A 27,570-nucleotide genomic window follows, 5' to 3' on the forward strand; every position below is an offset into this window, starting at 1 on the left:
ACAGGTGACATGCTTCTATATAAATGCTTAAGCTTTCCTTTTTGTGAATCTTAGGCATAACTCAGAACATCTTTGTTCTAGGTCATAACAAGTAATTCTTCACTGTTTTCTAAGGGTACTTATGGGTCCAGGAACATAGCTCAGCATTAGAACACATGCTTTGCATATATATAGACCGTATGTTCGATTCCTGGAACTGCTAGAATAACAATTTTTTTTTTGTGTTTGTTTTTGGGTCACACCCAGCGTTGCTCAGGATTTACTCCTGGCTGTCTGCTCAAAAATAGCTCCTGGCAGGCACGGGGGACCATATGGGACACCCGGATTCGAACCAACCACCTTTGGTCCTGGATCAGCTGCTTGCAAGGCAAACACCGCTGTGCTATCTATCTCTCCGGGCCCTAGAATAACAATTTTTTTAATATTTTAAGCAGTTTATTGATTGATTGATTGATTGATTGGCTTTTGGACCACACCTGGCAATGCTCAGGGGTCACTCCTGGCTTTGTACTTGGGGGAATCATATGGGCTGCCAGGAATCAAACTGGTTCCATCCCAGGTCAGCCACATGCAAGGCAAATGCTGTGCATCTCTCCGGCCCAGAATAACAATATTTTAAAAAATACTTGGATTTACTGTATATGTTTTGTTCATAAATTTTCTATAATAGTTGATTTTTAAATTAGTTTGTGTTAAAAAGAGAGGGAGTCATTTCAGCATATTTTTTGATTTGTCATTCTTACCTTGCTCATGTGATAAATCATAGCTCAACACCAAGGTATCTGAAACATCAGCAGTAGTGACAGAGGAAGATGATGATGATGAAGAGGCTGCTCCACCAGTCATTGCCCCACGACCAGATCATACGAAATCGGTGAGTAGATCTGATAGATCAGGGATCTCAAACTCAATTTACCTGGGGGCCGCAGGTGGCAAAGTCAGGGTGAGGCAGGGCCACATAAGGGATTTCGCTTACTGAATATTCGCAATAAAAAATCGCATTAAACATTTGCATACCCCGAACGGAACTGCTCGGGGTATGCGAGTGTTTAATGTGATTTTTTTCTTACTAATGCGATTTTTATTGCGTTTATTCAGTAAGCGAATAATCGCGAATACTGTGATATTTGAAGGCCACAAAATGTTGTACGGAGGTCCACAAATGGCCCACGGGTCACGAATTTGAGACCCCTGTGATAGATGAATTGGGTTTTGTATATCTGTTCTTTTTTTTTTTTTGGGGGGGGGACCACATCCATTTGATGCTCAGAGGTTACTTCTGGCTAAGCCTCAGAAATTGCCCCTGGCTTGGGGGGACCATATGGGACGCCGGGGGATCGAACCACGGTCTTTCCTTGGCTAGCACTTGCAAGGCAAACACCTTACCTCTAGCGCCACCTCACCGGCCCCATAAATAACCAGATTCTTTTTTTTTTCTTTTGTGGGGGGGGCTGTTTCGGAGCACACCCGTTTGATGCTCAGGGGTTACTCCTGGCTAAGCGCTCAGATATTGCCCCTGTCTTGGGGGGACCATATAGGACGCCGGGGGATTGAACCACAGTCCTTCCTTGGCTAGCGCTTGCAAGGCAGACACCTTACCTCTAGTGCCACCTCGCCGGCCTGTGTATGTTTGTTCTTATGTGTGACTTTACCGCTTCCCTCTTTGTGTGTGTGTGTGTGCCTGTTCTTTGTGACTTTCTTTACCTCTTCCCTCTTGTGTGTGTGTGTGTGTTTTCCGTTTTTCAGGCCACATGCATTTGATGCTCAGGGGTTACTCCTGGCTAAGTGCTCAGAAATTGCCCCTGGCTTGGGGGGACCATATGGGACGCCAAGGGATCGAACCGCGGCCATTCCTTGGCTAGTGCTTGCAAGACAGACACCTTACCTCTAGTGCCACCTCGCCGGCCCCGTGTGTGTTTTGTGTGTCTGTTCTTTTTTTTTTTTTTTGGTGGTTTTTGGGCCACACCCGGCAGTGCTCAGGGGTTACTCCTGGCTTCTGCTCAGAAATAGCTTCTGGCAGGCACGGGGGACCATATGGAACACTGGGATTTGAACCAACCACCTTTGGTCCTGGATTGGCTGCTAGCAAGGCAAATGCCGCTGTGCTATCTCTCCGGGCCCTGTATGTCTGTGACTTTCTTTACCACTATGTGTGTATGTGTTCCTTTTACCACTTCCTTCTCGTGTGTGTGTGTGTGTGTGTGTGCGCACACGCACGTGCAGATCCAGGAATAATCAAGCCTTGAACCTCATTAGATATGGCCTACAAGGAAAACAAAAAATAAGATAGGGGACTATAGAGATACTCCAGAAGATAGATCACTTGCTGTGCACACAACCAATTGAGTTTGATCCCCAACATCTTTTTGTGGCCCAAAAAGAAGAAAAAGCAATCAAAGAATTGAATAATGTGTCAGTAAGATTATGTAAAAATAAATTTTCAGGGGCCAGAGTGATAGCATGATGCATAAAGCATTTGCTGTGCATGCAGCCTACTTGGCTTCATCCCTGGCAAATTTTATGGTTTCCTGAGCCTGTCAAGAGTAATTTTTGAGCATAAAGTCAGAAATAACCCCTAAATGCTGTCGAGACAAAAATAAAAAATTTTCATCGGGTCTCAGTAATGATTGTCTCTCTGCAGATTTATACACGATCTGTAATTGAACCTATTCCTGCAGCAATTGGTGATTCTAATATTGACAGTGGTGCCAAGTCTTCAGACAAACAGAAAAAGAAGACCAAAATGACAGATGAAGAGATTATGGAGAAATTAAGTATGTTTCCTATATTTCCCTTTATTTTTAAGTGGCTAATACTTTTTAAATGTTGACCCAGGGCTGGAGAGATAGCACAGCGTCGGGCATTTGCCTTGCATGCAAATGCCAACCCAGGATGTACCGGGATTTGATTTTTGGCATCCTATATGGTCCCCTGAGTGCCGCCAGGTGTGGCCCTAAAACTAAAAACTTAAAAAAAATTGACCCAGATGGATTTTAATTTGTACCTTATATTTTAGTATAAGATCTAAGAATGAATTGTTTTCTCCTAGGAATTGTGCTTCAGTGAAAAGCCAAAATACATATTATTACATATTATCTGATTATTTTGTGTTGACTTGGGATTGCCACTTTTTCTTGAAGATATTGTTTGAAATGTTATCAAAGAAAATTTATAAATATGTATATATTTATAAAACTTACTATTTTCATATGTGTTGGCATATATATTTACTTTTTTTCTTTTTCCCTATCATCAACTGTTATTGGTTTAGATCAAGCATTGGATAATGCTTGATACAAAGATAACACAGTACTATAGCAATGCTAAATACTGTTCTATAGCATCTAAAGTTATAATAAACTCTGACCTAGAGAGATCAAGGGGATGCTTTAACAATAGTAGGAATTGAAGTTATTTAAATGCCTATATAAAATAGCATTATTTATATATGCTTGATATGCCTTTCTTCTTTTACAAGTAAAAATTTTTTACCTTCCTGTGGAGCTGGAGAGATAGCATGGAGGTGAGGCGTTTGCCTTTCATGCAGAAGGACGGTGGTTCGAATCCCGGCATCCTATGTGGTCCCTTGAGCCAGCCAGGGGCAATTTCTGAGCATAGAGCGAGGAGTAACCTCTGAGCACTGCTAGGTGTGACCAAAAAAACCAAAAATAAAAAGAAAAAAATATTTTAGGAATTTTTTTTGAAATTTAATGTAGTTTTCTATTTTTGACTTGTTTGCAAAGAGAATATATTTTGGTTTTATGTCTGATATCCTAATTTTGCAATTATTTTTTAGTTATAACTTTGAACATCCCTAACATACTTTGCTTGTGGGAGCTACATTAGTTCATATTAGAACAATTTTTATTTTATTAGAAAGTATTGTGTAAAATATAATAAATGTACAAACGGTGTGCTTTTTATTTTTATAAAGAAGCAGTTGGGGGGGGGGCCAGAATGGTGGCACAGGGCATTAGGTGTCTGCCTTGTACGCGCTATCCTAGGATGGACCGAGGTTCAATCCTCTGGCGCCCCATAGGAGCGATTTCTGAGCACATAGCCAGAAGTAACCCTTGAGTGTCACTGGGTGTGGCCCAAAAACAAACAAACTAAAAGAAAAGAAGTAATAAAGGGTGGGGGAAATAAGATTGGTCAGGTGGGGCCGGGCGGTGGCGCTGGAGGTAAGGTGCCTGCCTTGCCTGCGCTAGCCTAGGACCGCGGTTCGATCCCCCGGCGCCCCATATGGTCCCCCAAGAAGCCAGGAGCAACTTCTGAGCGCATAGCCAGGAGTAACCCCTGAGCGTCACAGGGTGTGGCCCAAAAAAACCAAAAAAAACAAAAAAAAAAAAAAAAAAAAAGATTGGTCAGGAACACTTGCCTTGTATAAGTAAAGATGAATTTTGTTTTCAGGATTTTTTTTTTTTTTTTGGGTCACACCCAGCGGTGCTCAGGGGTTACTCCTGGCTGTCTGCTCAGAAATAGCTCCTGGCAGGCACGGGGGACCATATGGGACACCGGGATTCGAACCAACCCCTTAGGTCCTGGATCGGCTGCTTGCAAGGCAAACACCGCTGTGCTATCTCTCCGGGCCCATTTTCAGACTTTTTGAGGGTGGTTTGGGCCTCACCCGGTGGCACTCAGCAGATACTCCTGGCTCTGTGCTCAGAAATCGCTGCTGGCAGGCTCGAGAGACCATATGGGATGCTGAGAATTAACTGGGCCCATCCCAGGTCAGCCATATACAGGCAAGGGCTTTACCGCAGTACTACAGCTCCTGCTCCATATTTTCTGGTGTTATGGGGTTTTGGGTTTTGGTTTTTGGGTCGTACTCTGCAACATTCTGCTTATTCCTGGCTCTTTGATCAGAAATCGCTCCTGGCAGGCTCTGGAAGCCATATGGGATGCCGGGATTTGAATCAGAGTTAGTCTGGGGCCGCGTGCAAGGCAAACACCATACCGCTGTACTATCTTTCTGGCCCTTTCTGTTTTCTGAGGCTTTCCTGCATCTCATCTTGATATTTTGCTGCTGTTATTCTTCAGAGTAAATATATTTTTCATTTCTGTAATTTTTAATGTAGTTTTTGCATTTTGGTTTTCATACTACTGTGCTTTGCTAACTCTGCCATTATTTCTTGGGTCCTGGAACAACCTTTATAATTAAAAATAGTTGCCCAAATATATTAAAAGGTAGACGTTACAGAATTTAAAACTACCGAATTTTCCCGTGTATAAGACGACCTCCCTAATTTTAGACTTCCTCTCTGAGTCTGGCCAATCTGAGCAGGCTTTTTACAGTGTAGATTCGGGTACAGAACACTGTATAATTTGCATGCATAAAAAGCCTGCTTGGATTGGCTGAGTTAGAGAGGCGGTCCGAGCAGCCTTGCAGTGGTTGGTGCAGGATCGAGTTGGAAAATTTGTTTCATGGCAATATCCAGACAATTTTCGTTTAGCGGCATATAAGACAACCCCAATTTTTGGTTGACTTTTTTTTTTTTTTTTTTTGGTTTTTGGGCCACACCCGGCGGTGCTCAGGGGTTACTCCTGGCTGTTTGCTCAGAAACAGCTCCTGGCAGGCACGGGGGACCATATGGGACACTGGGATTCGAACCAACCACCTTTGGTCCTGGATCGGCTGCTTGCAAGGCAAACGCCGCTGTGCTATCTCTCTGGGCCCGACTTTTTTTTTTCATTTCAAAATTTGTCTATACGCCGGAAAATACGGTACTGTTTATTTTTTTGTTTTTTATTTTTTGTAATTTGTTTTTTGGGTGTGGGTTTTTTTTTTTGTTGTTGTTGTTGGTGTTGTTGTTGTTGTTTTGGCCACACCTTGGCAGCACTTGGTTTTGTGCTTAGAAATTGCTCCTGGCAAGCTTGGGGGACCATATAGGATTCTGGGAATTGAACCTGGGTTTATCCCTGATCAGCTATGTGCAAGGCAAATGCCATATATCTGTGCTATTGCTCTGGCCCTAAAACGTTTTGTTTTTGGGTTACATTCGGCGGCGCTCTAGGGTTATTCCTGTCTCTGCGCTCAGAAGTTACTCCTGGCAGGCATGGGGGACCATATGGGATTCTGGGATTCAAACCACTGTCTGTCCTTGATCAGCCTGCGTGCAAGGCAGATGCCCTCCAGCTGTGCTATCTCTCCGGCCCCTAGAATTATTAATTTCTGCCATTATGTTATTTGTGGTAGTGAGCAGTTTCATGACATAATTATGGGATGGTGGCTTTATAGACCACACCCAGCAGTGAGATGTGGTCTAAACACTTTGGCTCTGTTTGTGGGGTTTGCTCACTGTTTGAGATCCATCATGGTAGGGTGCTGGTGATAGAACCTAGTATTCTCCACGCAGAGCAGGACTTCCATTGTTTTGAGCTCTTTCTCACTCTCATTCACTATTTTAAGACTAAGCATCCCCATTACTGTGAATTCTTTTGTTTGTTTTTTTGTTTTTGTGTTTTTGGTTACACCCTACAGCACTCGGGTTACTTCTGGCTCTACGCTCAGAAATCGCTCCTGGCAGGCTCAGGGGACCATATGGGATGCCGGAATTTGAGCCACCGTCCTTCTGCATGCAAGGCAAATGCCCTGTCCCCGTGATATTTCTCCGGCCCCCAGTACTGTGAATTCTATTTTGTCTCAGACAAGCTAATGCAGATCTGATTATGGGTTGGAGTGATAGTATAGTAAGTAGGGCTCTTGTCTTGCTTAAAATATCTTCAGATGGGGGCCGGAGAGATAGCATGGAGGTAAGAAGTTTGTTTGCCTTGCATGCCGAAGGACGGTGGTTCGAATCCCGGCATCCCATATGATCCCCTGAGCCTGCCAGGAGCGATTTCTGAGTACAGAGCTACGAGTAACCCCTGAGCACTGCTGGGTGTGACCAAAAACAAAACAAAACAAAACAAAAAATATCTTCAGACAATTTTTGTTATGGTATTTTAATGTTTTGGTTTTGAAATTGACATGGCTTTTGAGATTATATGAAAAGAATGTTTTAAACTATAGGTGTTTAAAGAAATTATAATTAGTTTATATATATATATTTCATACCTCTTGACTGGGCTTCCAACGTTTTGTTGTTTTTGTTTAAAATAGGAACTATTGTGAGCATTGGTGATCCTAAGAAAAAATATACCAGATACGAAAAAATCGGGCAAGGGTGAGTATGTGTGACTATGTTACTATGATAGTCACTGCATTTAGGTATACAGCATGACATGCTTTTTGCTTGCTAATATTGCACACCTATTGTACCCTTTGAATAGGACCTTTAAATTTCTGCAAATAAATGATAATATTTATTTTTGGATGATAATTTTAAAGTTGGTTTTTGTTGTTGTTTTGGATTTTGGACCACACTCAGTAACACTTGGGTTTCCTGTCTCTGCACTCAGAAATCGCTCCTGGCAGGACTGGTGACCATATGGGATGTCGGGAATCAAACCCAGATTGAGTTTGCAAGGCAGACACCCTACCCTGTGCTATTTCTCCAGCCCCTAATTTTAAAGTTTTAGGTATTTTATGATCTGGGCCAGAGAGTGTTCAGGATATACTTTGCATATGGACATTCAGGTTCTATCCTTGGCCCTGCATGATTCCCTAAGTACTCTCAGGAGTGAGTAGCACCCTCTCCACCTTGGTATTCTTGTGTGTTGTTTTAGCACCACACAGAGGTGCTCAGAGAATCATGCTTCGCTGTGGATGAAACCTATGTCTTTGGGTATTATTATTTTTTTTTTTTTTGGTTTTTTTTGGGTCTCACCTGGCAGTGCTCAGGAGTTACTCCTGGCTCCATGCTCAGAAGTCGCTCCTGGCGAGCACGGGGGACCATATGGGACGCCGGGATTCGAACCGATGACCTTTTGCATGAGAGGCAAACGCCTTACCTCCATGCTATCTCTCCGGCCCCTTTGGGTATTATTTTAATGCTCAACTTGAACTCTTGAGTTTCTGATGTTAACTAATTTCTGAGAAATGTTTTATGACTAGTAAGAGGAGTCTTTTGCAATGCTTATGAAATTTTAATAAAAACGAAATGAATTGTGTACCTCCCAGTCCCTTTAAATACCCATCACCAATCCTCCATCGAAAAATTAAACCACAGACAAATACATAAGATGAAATACACATGCGAGGTTTAAAAATAAGTTCAATATACCCTCCTTTTCTTGGTGGGCATTGGGGGTGTGGTCCCAATGCTCGTAATGTCCGGAGGTAGAGGATAAGGGCTCCGTGCCCCTTGGTGTCATGTCTTCGGTGCTGGCGGTTTGCAACCCACCGGTTCTATTCTCAAGCGCTGGGACATGGGAAAAAACACAATATTCTGTAGTGACAAATTATTTTTTATCTTTCATAGTTAAAATATACAAATATATATTTAGAAATTATGCACATGAACAAGTACAGATCACTTCTGGGAAGAAGGATTTTTTTTTTTTTTTTTGGTTTTTGGGCCACACCCAGCGGTGCTCAGGGGTTACTCCTGGCTGTCTGTTCAGAAATAGCTCCTGGCAGGCATGGGGGACCATATGGGACACCGGGATTTGAACCAACCACCTTTGGTCCTGGATTGGCTGCTTGCAAGGCAAACACAGCTGTGCTATCTCTCCGGGCCCAGAAGGATGTTTTGAAAACAACATTTTTCATTTTTATTACTATTATTTCTTAATCAGTGTCATAGATTATATGCTATTTTCTATATTTTTGTAGGTCTGAAATTTATGACAATTTTCAAACATAAATTTGGCTACTAAATCCTATTTTTTTTCTTGTTTTTTTTTTTTTTCCTGAAAGTTTTACTTTCTTCTTTCAAAATTAAGTTTTCAGTGTTCTTTAATCCTTTTTTTATTAGTTGAAGTCTAAAGTTTTTGGATGTTATAAATTGCCATCATTTAGAAACCATAAGTCTGGTTGTGTATTTTTTGTCCTAGGGCTTCTGGTACAGTTTTCACAGCTACTGATGTGGCACTGGGACAGGAGGCAAGTATTCTTTCTATTTCTGGGTAGTACCGTTGTTGTTAGTAGAAGGCAACTGAAGAAACAAGTTACTACTGCTTGTAATCATGATTTAGTGGAATATATGGAAAGAATCACTGCATTTTATAGTCTTTTCTAAGAGGAAAGAGGGAATTGTGTATTTAGTTTGATAAATATCTAACAATTATTTTTTTAGCTGGGAATAAAAAGAGGATTCTTAAACAACACTGGGATAACCTAGGTTGGTCAGTCAGCATAAAGAGAAATAAAATATCGAGGGCTGGAGTGATAGCACAGTGGGTAGAGCATTTGCCTTGCATACATAGCCAACCCCTGAGAGCCGCGAGGTGTGGCCCAAAAAATAAATGAGAGATAGAGAAGGAAAGGGAGGGAGGGAGAAAAAGAGAGAGAGAAAATATTAAGTTGGGAGTATAGCTTAATGGTAGTACAGTTGAGTTTGTCCTAAGGATTGATGCCACATAAAAATTGAAGAAAAGCAAAGAAAGAAATTATTTATAAAAAGTATTGCAAGGCAATATATAGGCAGTGTTTCTGTTTGTTTTGGGGGGCTTTGGGGTCACACCTGGTGGCACTCAGGTATTACTCTGGCTCTTCACTCAGAAATCGATCCTGGCAGGTTTGGGGGACCATATGGGATGCTGGGAATTGAACCTGGGCCCATCGAGTTGCTAAGTGCAAGACAAACAACCTACCACAGTGCTATTTCTCTGGCCCAGTATAGGTAGTATTGAAGTAAAAATAATTCCATGGATAAGATAACATCTTACATAATATCTACAATGTCCTGCCATAGAATCATTGATTCACTACAAGGTGTTTATAATGTTCTAAGTTAGGGAGCCAGAATGATAATACAGTGGATAAGGTGATTTGTCTTGCATGTGGCCAACCTGAGTTCAACTCCCAGTATCCTACATGATCCTTGAAAATGCCAGGAATAACCTCTGAGCACCACCAGGTGTGACCCTCAACAATCCTAATACTCTACTAAGCTAATTAGGAAACTTGTTTTGACCCTCCTCCCCCCTTTTTTTTGTAGGTTGCTATCAAGCAGATAAATTTACAGAAACAGCCAAAGAAGGAATTGATCATTAATGAGATTCTGGTGATGAAAGAATTAAAGAATCCCAATATAGTTAACTTCTTGGACAGGTAAATGTGAATATTTTCTAGACAAAAAATGAGGCCAGAGAGTGGATAAGATGTTTGGCTTGAAAGCAGTTAACCTGGGGCCAGTGAGGTGGCGCTAGAGGTAAGGTGTCTGCCTTGCAAGCGCTAGCCAAGGAAGGAAAAGAAAGAAAAGTAAATTTGGGCTTGGGGGCTCAGTGGCTCCTTTCAGTTGTGGGGGTGGAGGAGTTCTCCATGCAGTGCGAGGGATTAAACCTGGGGTTCCCACAGACAAAGCATATGCTTCAAACTGCTGTGCTATGTCTTTGACTATTAAAGTAGTATATAATGTCACTATAGTATAATTTAAGGTAAGCCATGAATTTTGGAGTCTATTATTCATATTCTGGTGTGTTCCCTTTTCAACTGTGAGATCTTATGTATAATCAGTCTTGCTTGCTCTTATTCCTTTATCTGTAAAACAAAACAAAAACTACTTACTATGTGCCAGAGCGAAAATACAGTTGGTAGGGTGCTTGCCTTGCATGCAGCCAATCCAGATTTGCTCCCTGGCACCCCATATGGTCTCTGGAGCACTACCAGGAGTGATCCCTAAATGAAAAAAATTTATACCACAAGGGTTATTTTAATTGGAAAAATCATTTTATATACTTAAGTTAAAATTCTGGGGGCTGGGGCCGAGCGGTGGCGCTAGAGGTAAGGTGCCTGCCTTGCCTGTGCTAGCCTTGGACGGACTGCTGTTCGATTCCCCGGTGTCCCATATGGTCCCCCAAGCCAGGAGCAACTTCTGAGCGCATAGCCAGGAGTAACCCCTGAGCTTTACCGGGTGTGGCCCAAAAACCAAAAAAAAAAAAAAATTCTGGGGGCTGAAACAATAGCAGCAGTAGGGCATTTGCCTTGCATATTGCTGACTTGAGATGGACCTGAGTTCAATTCCCAGCAATCCTATGGTCCCCTGAGCCTGTCAGGAGCTATTTCTGAGCACAGAGCCAGGAGTAACCCCCGAGTGCTACCGGATATGCACAAAAACCAAAATAAATAAATAAAATTCTGGGCATCTATAAAATAATTTGAGATAATCTTAATGACCTTTGCTTTTTGTGTTGAATAATAGCAGCTTGCTAGTTCCAATGCCTCGCATTTGAATTCTTTAACACGTGTGTTATATGTTTAGAGAAATAAAAATATGTGTGTGTGACTTTGTTTTAGTTACTTGGTGGGAGATGAATTGTTTGTGGTGATGGAGTACCTTGCCGGAGGGTCACTTACTGATGTTGTAACGGAAACCTGCATGGATGAAGCACAGATTGCTGCTGTGTGCAGAGAGGTGAGTTGGAACCCTTTAATGCATTTTAGTGATATGTGATTCATTAGCAGAAATTTTAAAAAGGCTATTTTTAGGGGTTGGAGAGATAGCATGGAGGTAGGGCGTTTACCTTGCAAACATTGGTTCAAATCCAGGCATCCCATATGGCAGTGATGGCTAATCTTTTTGAGCCTGCGTGCCCAAACTGCCGCACAAAACCAAAGAATTTTCTCAAAAGTGCCAGCATGTCAATTAATAACAAGATTTTAGTATTTAAAAACTGTGCGGCTCATGCCACATATCTTAATTGCGGACCTTCCCGCGTGCCAACTGTAAGGCCTTCGAGTGCTATAGGTTCGCCATTGCAGCCTTATGGTGACCTCAAGCCTGTCAGGAGTCATTTCTGAGCATAGAGCCAGGAGTAACCCCTGACCTCTGCAGGTGTGACCCAAAAAACAAAAAAAAACAGTCTATTTTTATGCACAGGTAATTTTTGTTGCCTGAGATACATTGAATTCTCTACAAGTTACCTTCATACTATTTTCTCCTATGCAAGAGTTTACCTTTTCTTTCATGTATAAAATAGCTCTGGAAAGAAACATGCCCAATTTAACAGGCATATATTAGTGAAATGATCATTATAATTTATCCAGGCAAGATATTTTGTTATTTTATGCCATTAACCATTTAAAGACTATCAGGAAAAGCAGAAAACATCCACCTGTGTTAATATATCTGCTCCTGGTTTCAGTGGTCTCACTGAAGGTAAAGAAACTTTCTTTATATTTATTAGCAGAACTTAGATTTAAGTTTGCCTACCCCAGAATTCTTCCAAATTACCCAAGTCAAGTAAAAATAAGCTTTCATTATCTTTTTTTGTTTGTTTGTTTTTGTTTGTTTTTATTTTGTTTTTGGGCCACACCCAGCGGTGCTCAGGGGTTACTCCTAGCTGTCTGCTCAGAAATAGCTCCTGGCAGGCACGGGGGAACCATATGGGACACCGGGATTCGAACTAACTACCTTAGGTCCTGGATCGGCTGCTTGCAAGGCAAACACCCGCTGTGCTATCTCTCCGGACCCTTTCATTATCTTTTTATGTATTTTTTGTTCTGTTTTGGGCCATACCTTGCTATGCTCAAGGGTCACTCCTGGCAGAGAACTCAGGGCACCCAGTTTGGCTTTTTTTTTTTTTTTTTTTTAAAGGAAAATACATCACATACTTGACACAATTGATAATAATACATTTGTTTCAGGAAGAAAAAGGCAAAGTCCAGTTTGGCTTCTTGCAAAGCAAGCTTCTGAGCCCATGAACTGTTCTTGTAAATTTACCTTGATAATACATAGCTTACCATTTTACCTTTAATAAACAATGTTCTGAATGAGGTTTTTGTTACTAATGATATAAAAAGCTTTGTTACTTTTCTAAATTTTCTTTCTTTCTTTCTTTCTTTCTTTCTTTCTTTCTTTCTTTCTTTCTTTCTTTCTTTCTTTCTTTCTTTCTTTCTTTCTTTCTTTCTTTCTTTCTTTCTTTCTTTCTTTCTTTCTTTCTTTCTTTCTTTCTTTCTTTCTTTCTTCCTTCCTTCCTTCCTTCCTTCCTTCCTTCCTTCCTTCCTTCCTTCCTTCCTTCCTTCCTTCCTTCCTTCCTTCCTTCCTTCCTTCCTTCCTTCCTTCCTTCCTTCCTTCCTTCCTTCCTTCCTTCCTTCCTCCCTCCCTCCCTCCCTCCCTCCCTCCCTCCCTCCCTCCCTCCCTCCCTCCCTCCCTCCCTCCCTCCCTCCCTCCCTCCCTCCCTCCCTCCCTCCCTCCCTCCCTCCTTCCTTCCTTCCTTCCTTCCTTCTTTTCATTCTTTCTTTCTTATAAAAAACTTGATTGATTGCTTGGTTGGTTTCTGGCCTAAACTCAGTGGCGCTCAGTGGTTCCTCCTGGCTCTGCACTCAGAAATTGCCCCTGGGGGCCCGGAGAGATAGCACAGCGGCGTTTGCCTTGCAAGCAGCCAATCCAGGACCAAAGGTGGTTGGTTTGAATCCCGGTGTCCCATATGGTCCCCCGTGCCTGCCAGGAGCTATTTCTGAGCAGACAGCCAGGAGTAACCCCTGAGCACCACCGGGTGTGGCCCAAAAACAAAAAAAAAAAAAAAAAAAAAGAAATTGCCCCTGGCAGGCTGGTACATATGGGATGCAAGGAATCGAACTGGGTCTCTCCCGGGTCAGCCACATTCAAGCAAACGCCCCACTACTGTGCTATCTCTTCGGCCTCATATTTTTCTTTCTTTTTTTTTTTTTTTTGGTCCCATATTTTTCTATATTTTCTATTTATACTCAGTTTAAATTAAGAAATATGTGGCATGCAAATACTTAAAATCTGATACATTTGAGGGGGGCTGGCCACACCCAGTGGCACTTGGGTTACTCTTGGCTCTGTGCTCAGAAATTGCTCTTGGCAGACTTGGAGGTCCATCTGAGATGCCGACTTGCATGGATCGGCTGCATGCAAGGCAAATACCCTATCTACTGTGCTGTTTCACTGGCCCCTAAAATCTGATATTGAGGCCAGAGTGATAGGACAGCAGGTGCTTAGGGAAGCACTCCAGGAGTAATTGCTGAACACATAGCCAGGAGTAACCTGTGAACATTGCTAGATGTGGCCCCAAAAACAAAACAAACAAAAAGAAATAAATTTAGGAGCCGGAGAGATAGCATGGAGGTAAGGTGTTTGCCTTGCATGCAGAAGGACGGTAGTTTGAATCCCGGCATCCCTTACGGTCCCCAGTGCCTGCCGGGGGCGATTTCTGAGCATAGAGCCAGGAGTAACCCTTGAGTGCTGCCGGGTGTGAACCAAAAATCAAAGAAAAAAAGAAAAGAAAGAAATTTAATATTATATTTAAACAAAGGGGGTTGTTTTTGAAACATGGCATGGAAGAAAAGGAATTGCTCTTTTCATTATTGTTTAGGTTGTAGATAGATTTTTGTAAAATCGACTGTAGAGAAATGAAGGAAAATTCTTCCATCATAGCCAGATGGAACCAGACCTCCAAGGTCTTGCCCACATTTTAGTTATTTTTACATTGATTTATAAATTTTCTAGATTCAGGGGCAGGAGAGATAGCATGGAGGTAAGGCATTTGCTTTTCATGCAGGTCATCGGTTCGAATCCTGGTGTCCCAGTTGGTCCCCCATGCCTGCCAGGAGCAATTTCTGAGCATGGAGCCAGGAGTAGCCCCTGAGCACTGCCGGGTGTGACCCAAAACCACACACACACAAAAAAAAAATTCCTAGATTCAAATGGGAATACTCTAGTTTAACTTTACTATTGAAATGATATCTAAAGAGATCTGGGGCCAGAGCCGTGGCACAAGCCACAAGGCATCTGTCTTGTCTGAGCTAGCCTAGAACAGACCACGGTTCAATTGTCCGGCATCCCATATGGTCTCCCAAGCCTGGAGTGATTTCTGAGCTCATAGCCAGGAGTAACCCCTGAGCGTCAGTGGGTGTGGCCCAACCCCTCCACCAAAAAAAAGGAAGATGTATATATTTACCAAGTGCTGCATACCTCTAGGAGTTTAAAAATTGAAAAGGCTGGGGCTGTAGAGATAGTAAAGCTGGTAGGCAGTTGCTTTGCATATGACTGACCCAGGTTTGATTCCCAGTGCCCCAGATGGTCTCCCTAACACCACTAAGAGTGATCTGGGTAGGTTACATCAGGAATAAGCCCTGAACTGAGCACCCCTATATATGGCCCCAAAACCAAAAGAAATGGCCTAGAAATTTATAGACCTACATGTTACTTATAAATTAAAACACTGAAGAATTGACGATAGTCTTAGAATTTTTAGTTATTAATGGCAGAAAAATTAAGACATCAGGGGCCAGACCAGTGGCATAAGCGGGAAGGCTTTGCCTGCGCTAGCCTAGGACAGACTGTGGTTCAATCCCCCACCATCCCATATGGTCTCCCAAGTCAGGAGCGATTTCTGAGCGCATAGCCAGGAGTAACCCCTGAGCGTCACTCGGTGTGGCCCCGAAAACCAAAAAAAAAAAAAACAAAAATTAAGACATTATATAATACTGCTTTGAATAAAGAGTAAAGGGTTCCAGGAATGCAATCTTAATTCTTTAGGAGGTTTTATTTTCCATGATTTTGCACAAAAGTTTTGATGGGTCTTCTATTGAATCCTTGAAGCAGTGCTGAGTACCAGACTGCTGTGAAACCCCTCTTCGGTTTTTTCAAAGACTGTTCATTGATTATTTTTCTTCTGTTCAGTGTTTACAGGCATTGGAGTTTTTGCATGCTAACCAAGTGATCCACAGAGACATCAAAAGTGACAATGTACTTTTGGGAATGGAAGGATCGGTTAAACTTAGTGAGTAATGAACACTTAGTGCTTGCTAGATACTATAATTTTCTGCCTTTTGACAACCTCTTTTTAGAAAGCTCTTGTTGAAAAGCCTCTTCTTTTTGGGGGGTTAGGGTTTGTTTTTTGTCACCTGGCAATTGCTCAGGAGTTATTCCAAGCTTCGTATTTAGCGATCATTTCTGGTGTTGCTTATGACAGAGATCAAAACCTGGATCAGCCACATGCAAGGCTGGCTCTCTACTCTCAATCCAGCTCCCTGAAAAGCCTCTTCTATTAATATTTATAATTGGAATGGTGTTGGGAAGCATGAGGAATAGGACTTGCATTTGGATGGCTAGAGTTGAAGATAGAACCAGCTTCAGAAATCTTTATTTTGGGGGTTGGGGGTTTGGGCCACACCTGATGATGCTCAGGGCTATGTGCTCAGAAATCGCTCCTGGCTTGGGGGACCTTATGGGACGCTGAGAATTGAACCAAGGTCTGTCCTGGGTCAGCCCCATGCAAGGCAAATGCCCTACTACTGTGCTATCACTCCGGCCCCCAGAAATCTTCTTAAGTATTACATGTGAGGTACTGAAACAACCTAGGAATGTTGGTGCTGGTGTCCAAAGGTTAATTTGAATTTACTTACTACAGTCTCATTCTATTCCTCTTTAGACTTGCTAGAACATGGTTTAATTTGGAGGAGGACTTGACTCTGACTTTGGGTATGACCAGAACAAATTGCACATAAGCTACTTTCATCTTATTTTCTATTTTAATCATGAAAAAAATGTCAGTATCCATAACTGTCCTTTGCTCTGTTACTGTTGTCTCTCAGTGCTATCCATAGACTATTGGAGTACTCAGCAAGAACCCCCACTTTGAGGGAGTGGAAAGAGGGGGAGGGAGCAGAATGAGGGGAAAAAAATGTCTACCCCATAGGTTACTGATGGTGGAGGTGGTGGAGGAAAAGAAAACTGGGAACATTGATGAAGGGAAATAAGCATTGTATTACTGAAATTCAATCATGAACAACTTTGCAATTAAAAAAATTTATCAAAAACCCAAATGTATTATGAACAACCTTTTGTTTAAATAATTTAAAAAATAAAAAGAAATCAACACTCATTTATTTTTAGAGAAGCATATAAATTGATCATACTCTTTTTTTGGAAAATACTTTTCCCGGTTACTTCATAGGTATATAATATTAGGAATACTTTACCTACCCATTCCTTAAGTTCTTCAAAATGCGAATAATAGTAGTAGTAAATGTGCCTATCTCAGTCATTCTTTTTTTTGGGGTTGGGGGTCATACCCAGCAGTGCTCAGGGGTTACTCCTGACTCCATTCTCAGAAATTGCTCCTGGCAGGCACCGGGGACCATATGGGACTCCGGGATTTGAACTGATGACCTACTGCGTGAAAGGCAAACACCTTACCTCCATGCTATCTCTCCAGCCCCTATCTCAGTCATTCTTAAGATTATATTAAATATATTATTATTTAAATAATATCTTTAAAAAATAAAATTTGAAAAAATATCCTAAATAGCTCAACGGACTGGAGTGGTTGTATACTTTGCATGTGAGAGCCCAAGATTAAGTCCATGGCACTTGAGTCATTAATGTAAGCAGACTGTCCTAGTTATGTAAAATATTAGTTCTTAGAAATAATTTATATGCAAATATACCGTATTTTCCGGCGTATAAAACGACTTTTGAAACAAAAAAAAGTCAACCGAAAATCGGGGGTCATTTATATGTCGAGTATATCCTGAAAAATGTTTCAATATGCCGCTAAACGAAAATTGTCTGAATATTGCCACAAAACGAATTTTCCAACTTGATCCTGCACCAATCACTGCCAGGCTGCTCGGACTGTCTCTCTAACTTAGCCAATCCAAGCAGGCTTTTTTTTTTTTGGTTTTTGAGTCACACCCGGCGGTGCTCAGGGGTTACTCCTGGCCGTCTGCTCAGAAATAGCTCTTGGCAGGCACGGGGGACCATATGGGACACCGGGATTCGAACCAACCACCTTTGGTCCTGGATCGGCTGCTTGCAAGGCAAACGCCGCTGTGCTATCTCTCCGGGCCCCCAAGCAGGCTTTTGATGCATGCAAATTAGACAATGTTCTGCTGCTCAGATTGGCTAGAGTCAGAAAGAAAGTCCATTACAGTATAACCTTTGAACCTTTGCTTGTTGTGATTGGCTCACTGTGGTTGAGCACAGGAACACATGCAGCACAGGAACGTTCTGTCTGATACTGCGAATATAGGCCTAAACCTATGGGGTTTTTTGTTTGTTTGTTTGTTTTTGGTTTTTCGGGCCACACCCGTTTGATGCTCAGGGGTTAGTTACTCCTGGCTAAGTGCTGAGAAATTGCCCCTGACTTGGGGGGACCATATGGGACGCGAGGGGGGCGTGTCGAACCACAGTCCTGACCCTTGGCTAGCGCTTGCAAGGCAGACACCTTATCTCTAGCGCCACCTCGCAGGCCCCCTAAACCTATGTTTTAATTGCAAAATTAGGGGGTCGTCTTATACGCCCAGTCATCTTATAAGCCGGCAAATACGGTATATGAAAGTTTAAACGTTATTAGTAATTACATACTTAATGCAATAGTTCGAATAGTGGAAGAATGGAATAATTTTTTATTCTAACCGTTATTTTCCACTGAATTTAAACTGAGTGCTAAACTAGGGGTTCTGCCCCTCAATTGTAAGATAAGCTAGTTAAAGCAGAATGGAAAGACTTGCAGGTACAATTGTAGGACATGTTTCATCTTTCTCAAGTCTTGGCCAACCTAGATGCATAGTTATTTCGTTATTTTTCTTCAGAAGTAGTCACTACTAATTGTTCAGTTCACAACTTTTAATTCAAAAGTGTCCATCTGGGGCCGGAGAGATAGCACAGCGGTAAGGCATTTGCCTTGGATGCAGAAGGTCGGTGGTTCAAATCCCGGTACCTCATATGGTCCCCCGAGCCTGCTGGGGGTGATTTCTGAGTGTAGAGCCAGGAGTAACCCCTGAGTACTGCCAGATGTGTCCCCAAATACCAAGGAAAAAAATAGCTTTTGGGGGCCGGGCGGTGGCGCTAGAGGTAAGGTGCCTGTCTTGCCTGCGCTAGCCTTGGATGGACCGCGGTTCAATCCCCCGGTTTCCCATATGGTCCCCCAAGCCAGGAGCGACTTCTGAGCTCACAGCCAGGAGTAACCCCTGAGCATCACCGGGTGTGGCCCAAAAACCAAAAACCAAAAAAAAAAAAAAAAAAAAATAGCTTCTAAAAAAAACACATAAAAACGAAGTGTTCCATCTTTTTCTTATAGATCTTTTTTCAATTTTATTAAAAATATGGGACTTGGGCCTGGAGAGATAGCACAGCGGCGTTTGCCTTGCAAGCAGCCGATCCAGGACCAAAGGTGGTTGGTTCGAATCCTGGTGTCCCATAGGGTCCCCCGTACCTGCCAGGAGCTATTTCTGAGAAGACAGCCAGGAGTAACCCCTGAGCACCGCCGGGTGTGGCCCAAAAACAAAAACAAACAAACAAACAAACAAAAATGGGGCTGGCAAAGTAATACAAAGAGCTAGTGCTCCACGAAGGAAGCCTGAATTCAATCATGGTCACCACATAATTGCCTCAAAACTTACTGGCTATCCAGTTGATTTTATAGTTAACATTTGAAATAGAAGGGGTTAAAGGAGTGGCATTCATAGACAGAAATACACTATGCTTAACATGTTTAGATAAATAATCCTGTTGTCCTCAGCTTACAAATGAGATTCATATATAACTTTTCATTCCCTGGGTGCTGGTAACACAACAGAACCAGGAAGGTATAATTTTCTTGCATTCAGCTGTCCAGTTCAATTTCTGTGCATATGTATATACTCCAAGCCCCACTGGGAGTAATACCTGAGTAGATAGCCAGATGTAAGCCTGGCGCATGTCTGAGTGTGTCTCAAAAGAAAAACCTGAAGAAAACCATACCAGTAATATAAATAGTAGTCCATTAGTACATAATTTATTATGCATATTATACACTATATTCTTATAAGCTAAAATATTAAAAAAAAATTGGGACTGGAGCAGTGGTATAAACAGGCATCTGCCCTGCAAGCACTAGACTGGACTGTGGTTCGATCCCCCGGCATCCCATATGATCCCCCAAGCCAGGAGCAATTTTTTTTTTTTTTTTTTTTTGGTTTTTCAGGCCACACCCATTTGATGCTCAGGGGTTACTCCTGGCTTGGGAGGACCATATGGGACGCCGGGGGGATCAAACCGAGTCAGTATCTTTCCTTGGCTAGCGCTTGCAAGGCAGACACCTTACCTCTAGCGCCACCTCGCTGGCCCCACCACGAGCAATTTCTGAGCATACAGCCAGGAGTAACCCTTGAGTATCACCGGGTGTGGCCCTAACACCCCCCAAAATATATGTATATATAAATCTTAAAATGTTTTGTTTAAATTCACACCTGACCGTGCTCAGTGGTTACTCCTGCCTCTGTGCTCAGGGATCACTTTTGGTGGGCTTAGGGGACTATATGGGATCCTGGGGATCAAAACTGGGTCAGCTGCATGCAAGGCAAATGCCCTACCTATTGTATTATCACCCTTGCCTCCAAGATAAATTTTTTGGGGCCACACCCAGTGATGCTCAGGGCTTACTCCTGGCTTTTTGCTCAGAAATTGCTCCTGGCTTGGGAACCATATGGGACACTGGGAGATTGAACTGCAGTATGTCCTAGGTCAGCTGCATGCAAGACAGATGCCCTATGACTTGCACCACTGCTCTGGCCCCCAAGATAATTTTTAATGCTGTGGTAGGGCATTTGCCTTGCACGTGGCCAACCCAACCCAGGGTGGACTCCGGTTGATTCTAGGCATCCCATATGGTCCCCAAGCCTACCAGGAGTGATTTCTGAGCACAAAGCCAGGAATAACCCCTGAGCACCACCTGGTGTGGACCAAAAACAAAACAAAAATTATTAGGTCTTTATATTTTAAGTAATGAATCATGAAATCTTCATAAAAATCATTTCTGGTCTCTATTAACTAGATATTTTGTGTTTCTTTTATAGCCGACTTTGGTTTCTGTGCCCAAATTACTCCAGAGCAGAGCAAGCGAAGTACCATGGTTGGGACACCATATTGGATGGCGCCAGAGGTGGTTACAAGAAAAGCTTATGGCCCCAAAGTGGACATCTGGTCTCTTGGTATCATGGCTATTGAGATGGTTGAAGGAGAGCCACCGTACCTCAATGAAAATCCCCTGAGGGTAAGGCCAATTAAAATGCATGCTTTATTTGAAGAGAGAAACTCTTTTAGAATGTAATTGAGAATTTGTCTGTGCTGGATACTGGCTGAGAGTTTAGGGTTCAGAGATGACAAAATGTAATCTTTGCTCTCTGAATAATAAAAATTAATTGCTTCAAGGTTTTTAACATAGTTTGTTATATAAGTATAGCATAGATACAAGTAATCTAAGTAATATAATAAGTTAGCTCAAAGAGCTGAAACACATGCTTTGCATTTGCAAAGCCCCAACTTCATTTTGGTGGGGGCAGGGGTTTGGGTCACACCTGGCAATGGTCAAGGGTTCCTCCTGGTTCATCACTCAGGAATCACTCCAGTGGGTGGGGCTAGGAGGACCATATCAGATTTCTGGAATTAAACCTAAGTCAGCCTCATACAAGGCTAGCACCTTACTCTTTGTACTATCTCTCCAGATCCTTCAAAGCCCAAGTTCACTCCTTGACATCACATCCCCCATCATCTTCCTACTCTCCCTCCCTTTTAAATTACCTTTTATGAACTAGAGATTCTGCATATGGCTGACCCTGGTTTTTTTTTTTTTTTTTTTTTGGTTTTTGGGCCACACCCGGTGACGCTCAGGGGTTACTCCTGGCTATGTGCTCAGAAGTCGCTCCTGGCTTGGGGGACCATATGGGACACCGGGGAATTGAACCGTGGTCCGTCCAAGACTAGCGCAGGCAAGGTAGGCACCTTACCTTTAGTGCCACCGCCCGGCCCCTGACCCTGGTTTAATTCCCAGTACCACATGATCCCTAGAGCATGGCTAGGTGCAGTTTGGTGTGGGTAATCCAAACAGGGCTTAAATACTATAGTATTTTTTTTTTTTTTTTGTGATTTTTTGGGTCACACCCGGCAGTGCTCAGGGGTTATTCCTGGCTCCAGGCTCAGAAATTGCTCCTGGCAGGCACGGGGGACCATATGGGGTGCCGGGATTCGAACCGATGACCTCCTGCATGAAAGGCAAACGCCTTACCTCCATACTATCTCTCCGGTCCCCCTACTATAGTATTTTTGGTTCTTTGCATTGAACTACTCTTTGATTACCAGGTCAGGGCAGGACCCATTAATCCAGCAAACTACTATTTTTGTTGCCCTAGAATCACTAGGAGTGGGGCTTCCAGGCCTCCCGAGAGCCGCTTGGGATACCCCCCCAAGTGTTATCGTTTATGGATCAGTATTATTAGTTATTAAAATACAAAGCCATATTCCCAGCAAGATGCCATTTCACATCTACAGAACCACTATTATTTAAAAAAAACAATAGTGTGGGGACAAAGAGAGAGCACAGCAATAGGACATTTGCCTTGCATGCAGCCGATTTAGGATGGATGGTGGTTCGAATCCCGGCATCCCATATGGTCCCCATGCCTGCCAGGAGTAACCCCTAAGCGCCAATGGTTATGACCTTCCCCAAAAATTAGTGTGTTGGTCAGAATATAAAGAAAATTGAGGGGCCGGGCGGTGGCGCTAAAGGTAAGGTGCCTGCCTTGCCTGTGCTAGCCTTGGACGGACCGTGGTTCGATCCCCCGGTGTCCCATATGGTCCCCCAAGCCAGGAGCAACTTCTGAGCACATAGCCAGGAGTAACCCCTGAGCGTTACCGGGTGTGGCCCAAAAACCAAAAAAAAAAAAAAAAAAGAAAATTGAAATCCTCGTTATGACTTCCTTTCAAAGAGCACTATACATAAAAGGGTTAGGGAACAGCTACTTTATCTAAATATTTTTTAGTCCGAAACCTTAAACACTGACTTATTAAGTTGTTTATAATATAGTTGTTTCAGGCATTCAGTGTTTCAACACTACTTCTATCACCTCCCCTCTACTATTTTTCTCACTCATCCCTATAGCCATAGCAAAGTAATTTACTTTATATTGCTTGCTACAACAGTGCAGAAAGTGGAATTATCAAAAATTCAGTAAGAGAAAATTTGAAATTTTGATTTCTGGGGGCCACACCCAGCGATGTGGCTCAGCACTCAGGGGTCATTCCTGATGGGTTTAGGACCATACAGGATGCTGGGGATCAAATCTGTGTCAGCTGTGCAAGGCAAACACCCTACCCGCTGTGCTAATGCTCTGGCCCCTTTGAAAACTTTTTATCTAATAGTGGTGTTATTAAAATCATTGATGAAGGATTTACTGAGCTGTTTGTTGCTAGTTGAGCCTTCTGTGTTATTGTTTTCTCATTAAAATTAGCAGACTTCTATGTAAATTTTCCATCTAATTTGCTGTGCTGTATATTGGGCTGTCAGTACTGTGAAGTTAGGAGGTGTCATGGGACTGCACATGTGATACACGTTCCAGAAGCTGTGGAATTCAGATGATTCAGTGCTTGCAAAGGCGCCAGAGATCTCAGCTTGGAGATTGGGCTTCTTGGGACAATTTAGTGGCAGCATCTTTAGAGATTAGTCATGGAGTTGTGAAGCCAGGCCATTTATATGCAGAACAATGTCCGGTGTGGGTGGGGCTCTAGGCCTTTCAGTAGTGCCAGATCTTGGCCCACCCTATCCCGAGGGGGGGGGGCAGAGGGTGAGTGACTTTATAATGAAGCAGTCTGGCAGTCACTGCTTCATTCATGTGACCAATATATGTTCAGTTGTAAATCATTCAAAGGGCCAGAAAAATAGTACCAGAGTGAAGGTCCTTGCTTTAGCACAGCTCATTTTAACTTAGTCCTTAAAACCATATAAATTCCACCAGGAATATAATCTGAGCCCAGTTGGGTGTGTTCCTCCAAAGTAATAAGTCCTATTGATATCTTTAATATCTTTAATATGATGTAATAAAGATGGTATGTTAACTGTTATCTTCCTCACCAAAATCCATAATTTCTCGCTGTAATGAGAAAAAGAAGAAAAACATTAGAGGGTCATCCAACAGTATAAAACTTGATCTATTCTCTAGAATTCAGGGATCCTCAAACTTTTTAAACAGGGGGCCAGTTCTGGGGCCCGGAGAGATAGCACAGCGGTGTTTGCCTTGCAAGCAGCCGATCCAGGACCAAAGGTGGTTGGTTCGAATCCCGGTGTCCCATATGGTCCCCCGTGCCTGCCAGGAGCTATTTCTGAGCAGACAGCCAGGAGTAACCCCTGAGCAATGCCGGGTGTGGCCCAAAAAAAAAACAGGGGGCCAGTTCACTGTCCCTCAGACCATTGGAGGGTCTGACATAGTAAAAACAAAACTTATGAACAAACTCTTTTTCTCTTTTTTTTTTGGCCACATCCGGCGGTGCTCAGGTGGTCCTGGATCGGCTGCTTGCAAGGCAAACACCGCTGTGCTATCTCTCTGGGCCCATGAACGAACTCTTATGCACACTACATATATCTTATTTTGCAATGAAGAAACAGAACAGATACAAATACGATATATATGGCCCGTGGGCCATAGTTTGAGGACCATGTCTCCAGATCATCAGGGTTATCAAAGGAAATGAATGTATGAAAAATTGTCAGTCAAGAAGATCCTAGGAAAACACTACAACTTAAGTGTAATAGAATGCAGTGATCATCAAACATCTGTCAGTACACTGGTGTGAGTCCAGTGTAGGTGTAGGTGTAGGCAGTTTGAAAACTAGGACCAGAGAGATAAAAGTGCTTGCCTTGGGGTGGGAGTGATAGCACAGCGATAGATAGGGCGTTTGCCTTGCAAGGGGCTGATCCAGGACCAATGTTGGTTTGAATCCTGGCAGGCATATGGTCCGCCCCCCACCCCCCCTCCTGTCTGTGCCTGCCAGGAGCAATTTCTGAGTGTGGAGCCAGGAGTAATCCCTGAGCGCCCCAAGGTGTGGCCCAAAAAACCAAAAACAAAACAAAAAAGTACTTGCCTTGCACACTGATCCTAGTTAAAATCCTACCACACTGGTGGTCCCCCATCCTCCAACCTCCACTAGGAGTAATCCTTGAACATAGACTCAGGAGTAACCCCTGATCACTACAGGGTGTGGCCCCAAAACCAAAACCAGTAGACTTTAAGTTAGGTTTAATTGACCTCTTTGTGACCCAAGCCCATGGGTTTGTTGCCATTCAAAATGTCTATTAAGGAGGAGGTAAAAAAAAAAAGTATTACTGTAGTGTTAAATAATGCTACATATTACCTTGTTTTATTTCTGTGTCTAGACAGATAAGTGGGATAATCTGGTATTTGTTTTTATTTCACTTAATAAATTCCCTCCAGTTTCATCCAAGGTGCAGTAAACTGCAAGATTTTATCTTAGAGCTGAGTGGTATTCTGTTGTATGTTTATTTATACCACAACTTCTTTATTCACTCATCTGTTATTGTTATATACCCTGCCTATTTTGCTTGAGCGCTGCTGGGTGTGACCCCAAAACAAAACAAAACACACAAAAAAATTAAAAAAAATTTTTGTGGAGCCAGTGAAGTGGCACTAAAGGTAAGGTGTGTGCCTTGCAAGTGCTAGACAAGGAGGGACTGCGGTTCAATACCCCTGTATCCCATATGGTCCCCCCAAGCCAGGGGCAATTTCTGAGCACTTAGCCAGGAGTAACCCCTGAGCATCAAACGGGTGTGGCCCGAAATACCAAAAAAAAAATTTTTTTTTTGTATGTTTTTTTGGGAGGGGCTACACCTGGTGATGCTCAGGGGTTACTCCTGGCTATGCACTCAGAAATCTTTACTGACTTGGGCGATCATATGGGATTCCAGGGATTGAACCCAGGTCCATCCTGGGAGAGCTGTGTGCAAGGCAAATGCCCTACCGCTGTGCTATCACTTCGCTCCTTAAAAAATTTTTTATTTTTTTTTTTTTTTGGTTTTTGGGTCACACCCAGCAGTGCTCAGGGGTTAAAAAAATTTTTAAAGGTATTTAAAAGCTTTTGTAATCTTTATGTAATAAGGCACCCATTTGGTCATTAAGATTATTTTGCACAAGCCAGGGAAATAGTACAGGGTTTTGGCCACATGTCTCACTTATATGCTGCCAATTCTGGTTCCATCCCCATCATCAGATTCACACGTTTGCTAAATTACTCACTTGACCTTGTTAAACTACCTTAAATGTATCAAGGATATTTTTCCATTGTAGGCCTTGTACCTGATAGCAACTAACGGAACCCCAGAACTTCAGAACCCAGAGAAGCTATCCCCAATGTTTCGGGACTTCTTAAATCGGTGTTTGGAGATGGATGTGGAGAAGAGGGGTTCTGCCAAAGAATTATTACAGGTGAATTTGGAAATGTTATGATCTTCCAGGAAAAAAAAATCAGCTTTTTTGAAGTAAATGCTCTAAAATTTACATTAATTAATAATGCATCTGGAGCCGGAGAGATAGCATGGAGGTAAGGCGTTTGCCTTTCATGCAGAAGGATGGTGGTTTGAATCCCGGCATCTCATATAGTCCCCCATGCCTGCCAGGGGCAATTTCTGAGCATGGAGCCAGGAGTAACCCCTGAGTGCTGCCAGGTGTGACCCAAAAACCAAATAATAATAATAATAATAATGATGATGCATCACCTACTTCAGATTGGAATTTTATCCACTGGAAGTAAATTACCCACAGCACGATTCGTTTTCACATATTATCAATTCTCAGAAGTTTTCACTGCTATCCCGGAAATCTGGCCACTTCATTAATTCTGTATATAAGAAGCATAATAATATACTTTTGGTTTCAAAAGTGCATGTGCTGATGATTGTTAGATGTTTGAAAGAGCTGAAGCACATGCTTTGCATGAAAGAGCTTCAGGTTTGATCCCTGATACTGCACAGTTCAGAGTACTGTTAGGAGCAACCCCTGAGCACCACCAGGTGTGACTCTTCCCCCAATTCCAAGAGAAACTAGGGTGCAAGTATTAAGTCAGGAATATAGTTCTGTGCTAGATTGTGCCTCACATGTACGAGGCCCTATGTTTGATTCCCCAGCACTTCCTGGGCCAGGGGGCCAGGGAGAGTGAATCATACTGATTATGGGGCGGGGTAACAGGCATTGAAATATGTGTTTAATAAATTATAATCCAGGGCCGAAGAGATAACATGGAGGTAGAGCGTTTGCCTTGAATGCAGGACAGTGGTTCAAATTCTGGCATCTCATATGGTCCCCCAAGCCTGCCAGGAGTGATTTTTGAGCACAGAGCCAGGAGTAACCCCTGAGCACTGCTGGGTGTGATCCAAAAATGAAAAAAAAAAAATTTTTTTTTTTTTTTTTTGGTTTTTGGGTCACACCCGGCAGTGCTCAGGGGTTATTCCTGGCTCCAGGCTCAGAAACTGCCCCTGGCAGGCACAGGGGACCATATGGGATGCCGGGATTCGAACCGATGACCTCCTGCATGAAAGGCAAACGCCTTACCTCCATGCTATCTCTCCGGCCCCGAAAAAAAAAAAATTTATATATATATATATATATATAATAATCCATTAGGTACTGTTGGAGGACTAAATTGAAAAAAGAAACACTTTGTTTCTTTTTTTTTTTTTTTTTTTTTTTTTTGGTTTTTGGTTTTTGGGTCACACCCGGCAGCATTCGGG

The 27,570-nt window shown here is 42.6% G+C and overlaps 1 protein-coding gene and 1 non-coding gene across 2 annotated transcripts in view; both read left to right on the forward strand.

The window, feature by feature from the left end:
- Positions 1-27,570, forward strand: part of PAK2 (p21 (RAC1) activated kinase 2) — a 68,790-nt gene that overhangs the window by 40,236 nt on the left and 984 nt on the right. The window contains exons 6-14 of the mRNA XM_049776032.1: positions 767-874; positions 2,642-2,774; positions 7,103-7,166; positions 8,938-8,986; positions 10,044-10,156; positions 11,342-11,459; positions 15,696-15,795; positions 20,855-21,051; positions 26,132-26,269. Coding sequence (XP_049631989.1) covers positions 767-874; positions 2,642-2,774; positions 7,103-7,166; positions 8,938-8,986; positions 10,044-10,156; positions 11,342-11,459; positions 15,696-15,795; positions 20,855-21,051; positions 26,132-26,269 — 1,020 coding nt within the window. The remainder of the gene's footprint in view (positions 1-766; positions 875-2,641; positions 2,775-7,102; positions 7,167-8,937; positions 8,987-10,043; positions 10,157-11,341; positions 11,460-15,695; positions 15,796-20,854; positions 21,052-26,131; positions 26,270-27,570) is intronic.
- On the forward strand, positions 8,166-8,314 carry LOC126012466 (small nucleolar RNA SNORA57). Its single transcript, XR_007496933.1, has one exon. It is a non-coding gene; the product is annotated as a small nucleolar RNA SNORA57 (small nucleolar RNA).

The sequence above is a fragment of the Suncus etruscus genome, chromosome 6 (genome assembly GCF_024139225.1).
Source record: "Suncus etruscus isolate mSunEtr1 chromosome 6, mSunEtr1.pri.cur, whole genome shotgun sequence".
NCBI lineage: Eukaryota > Metazoa > Chordata > Mammalia > Eulipotyphla > Soricidae > Suncus > Suncus etruscus.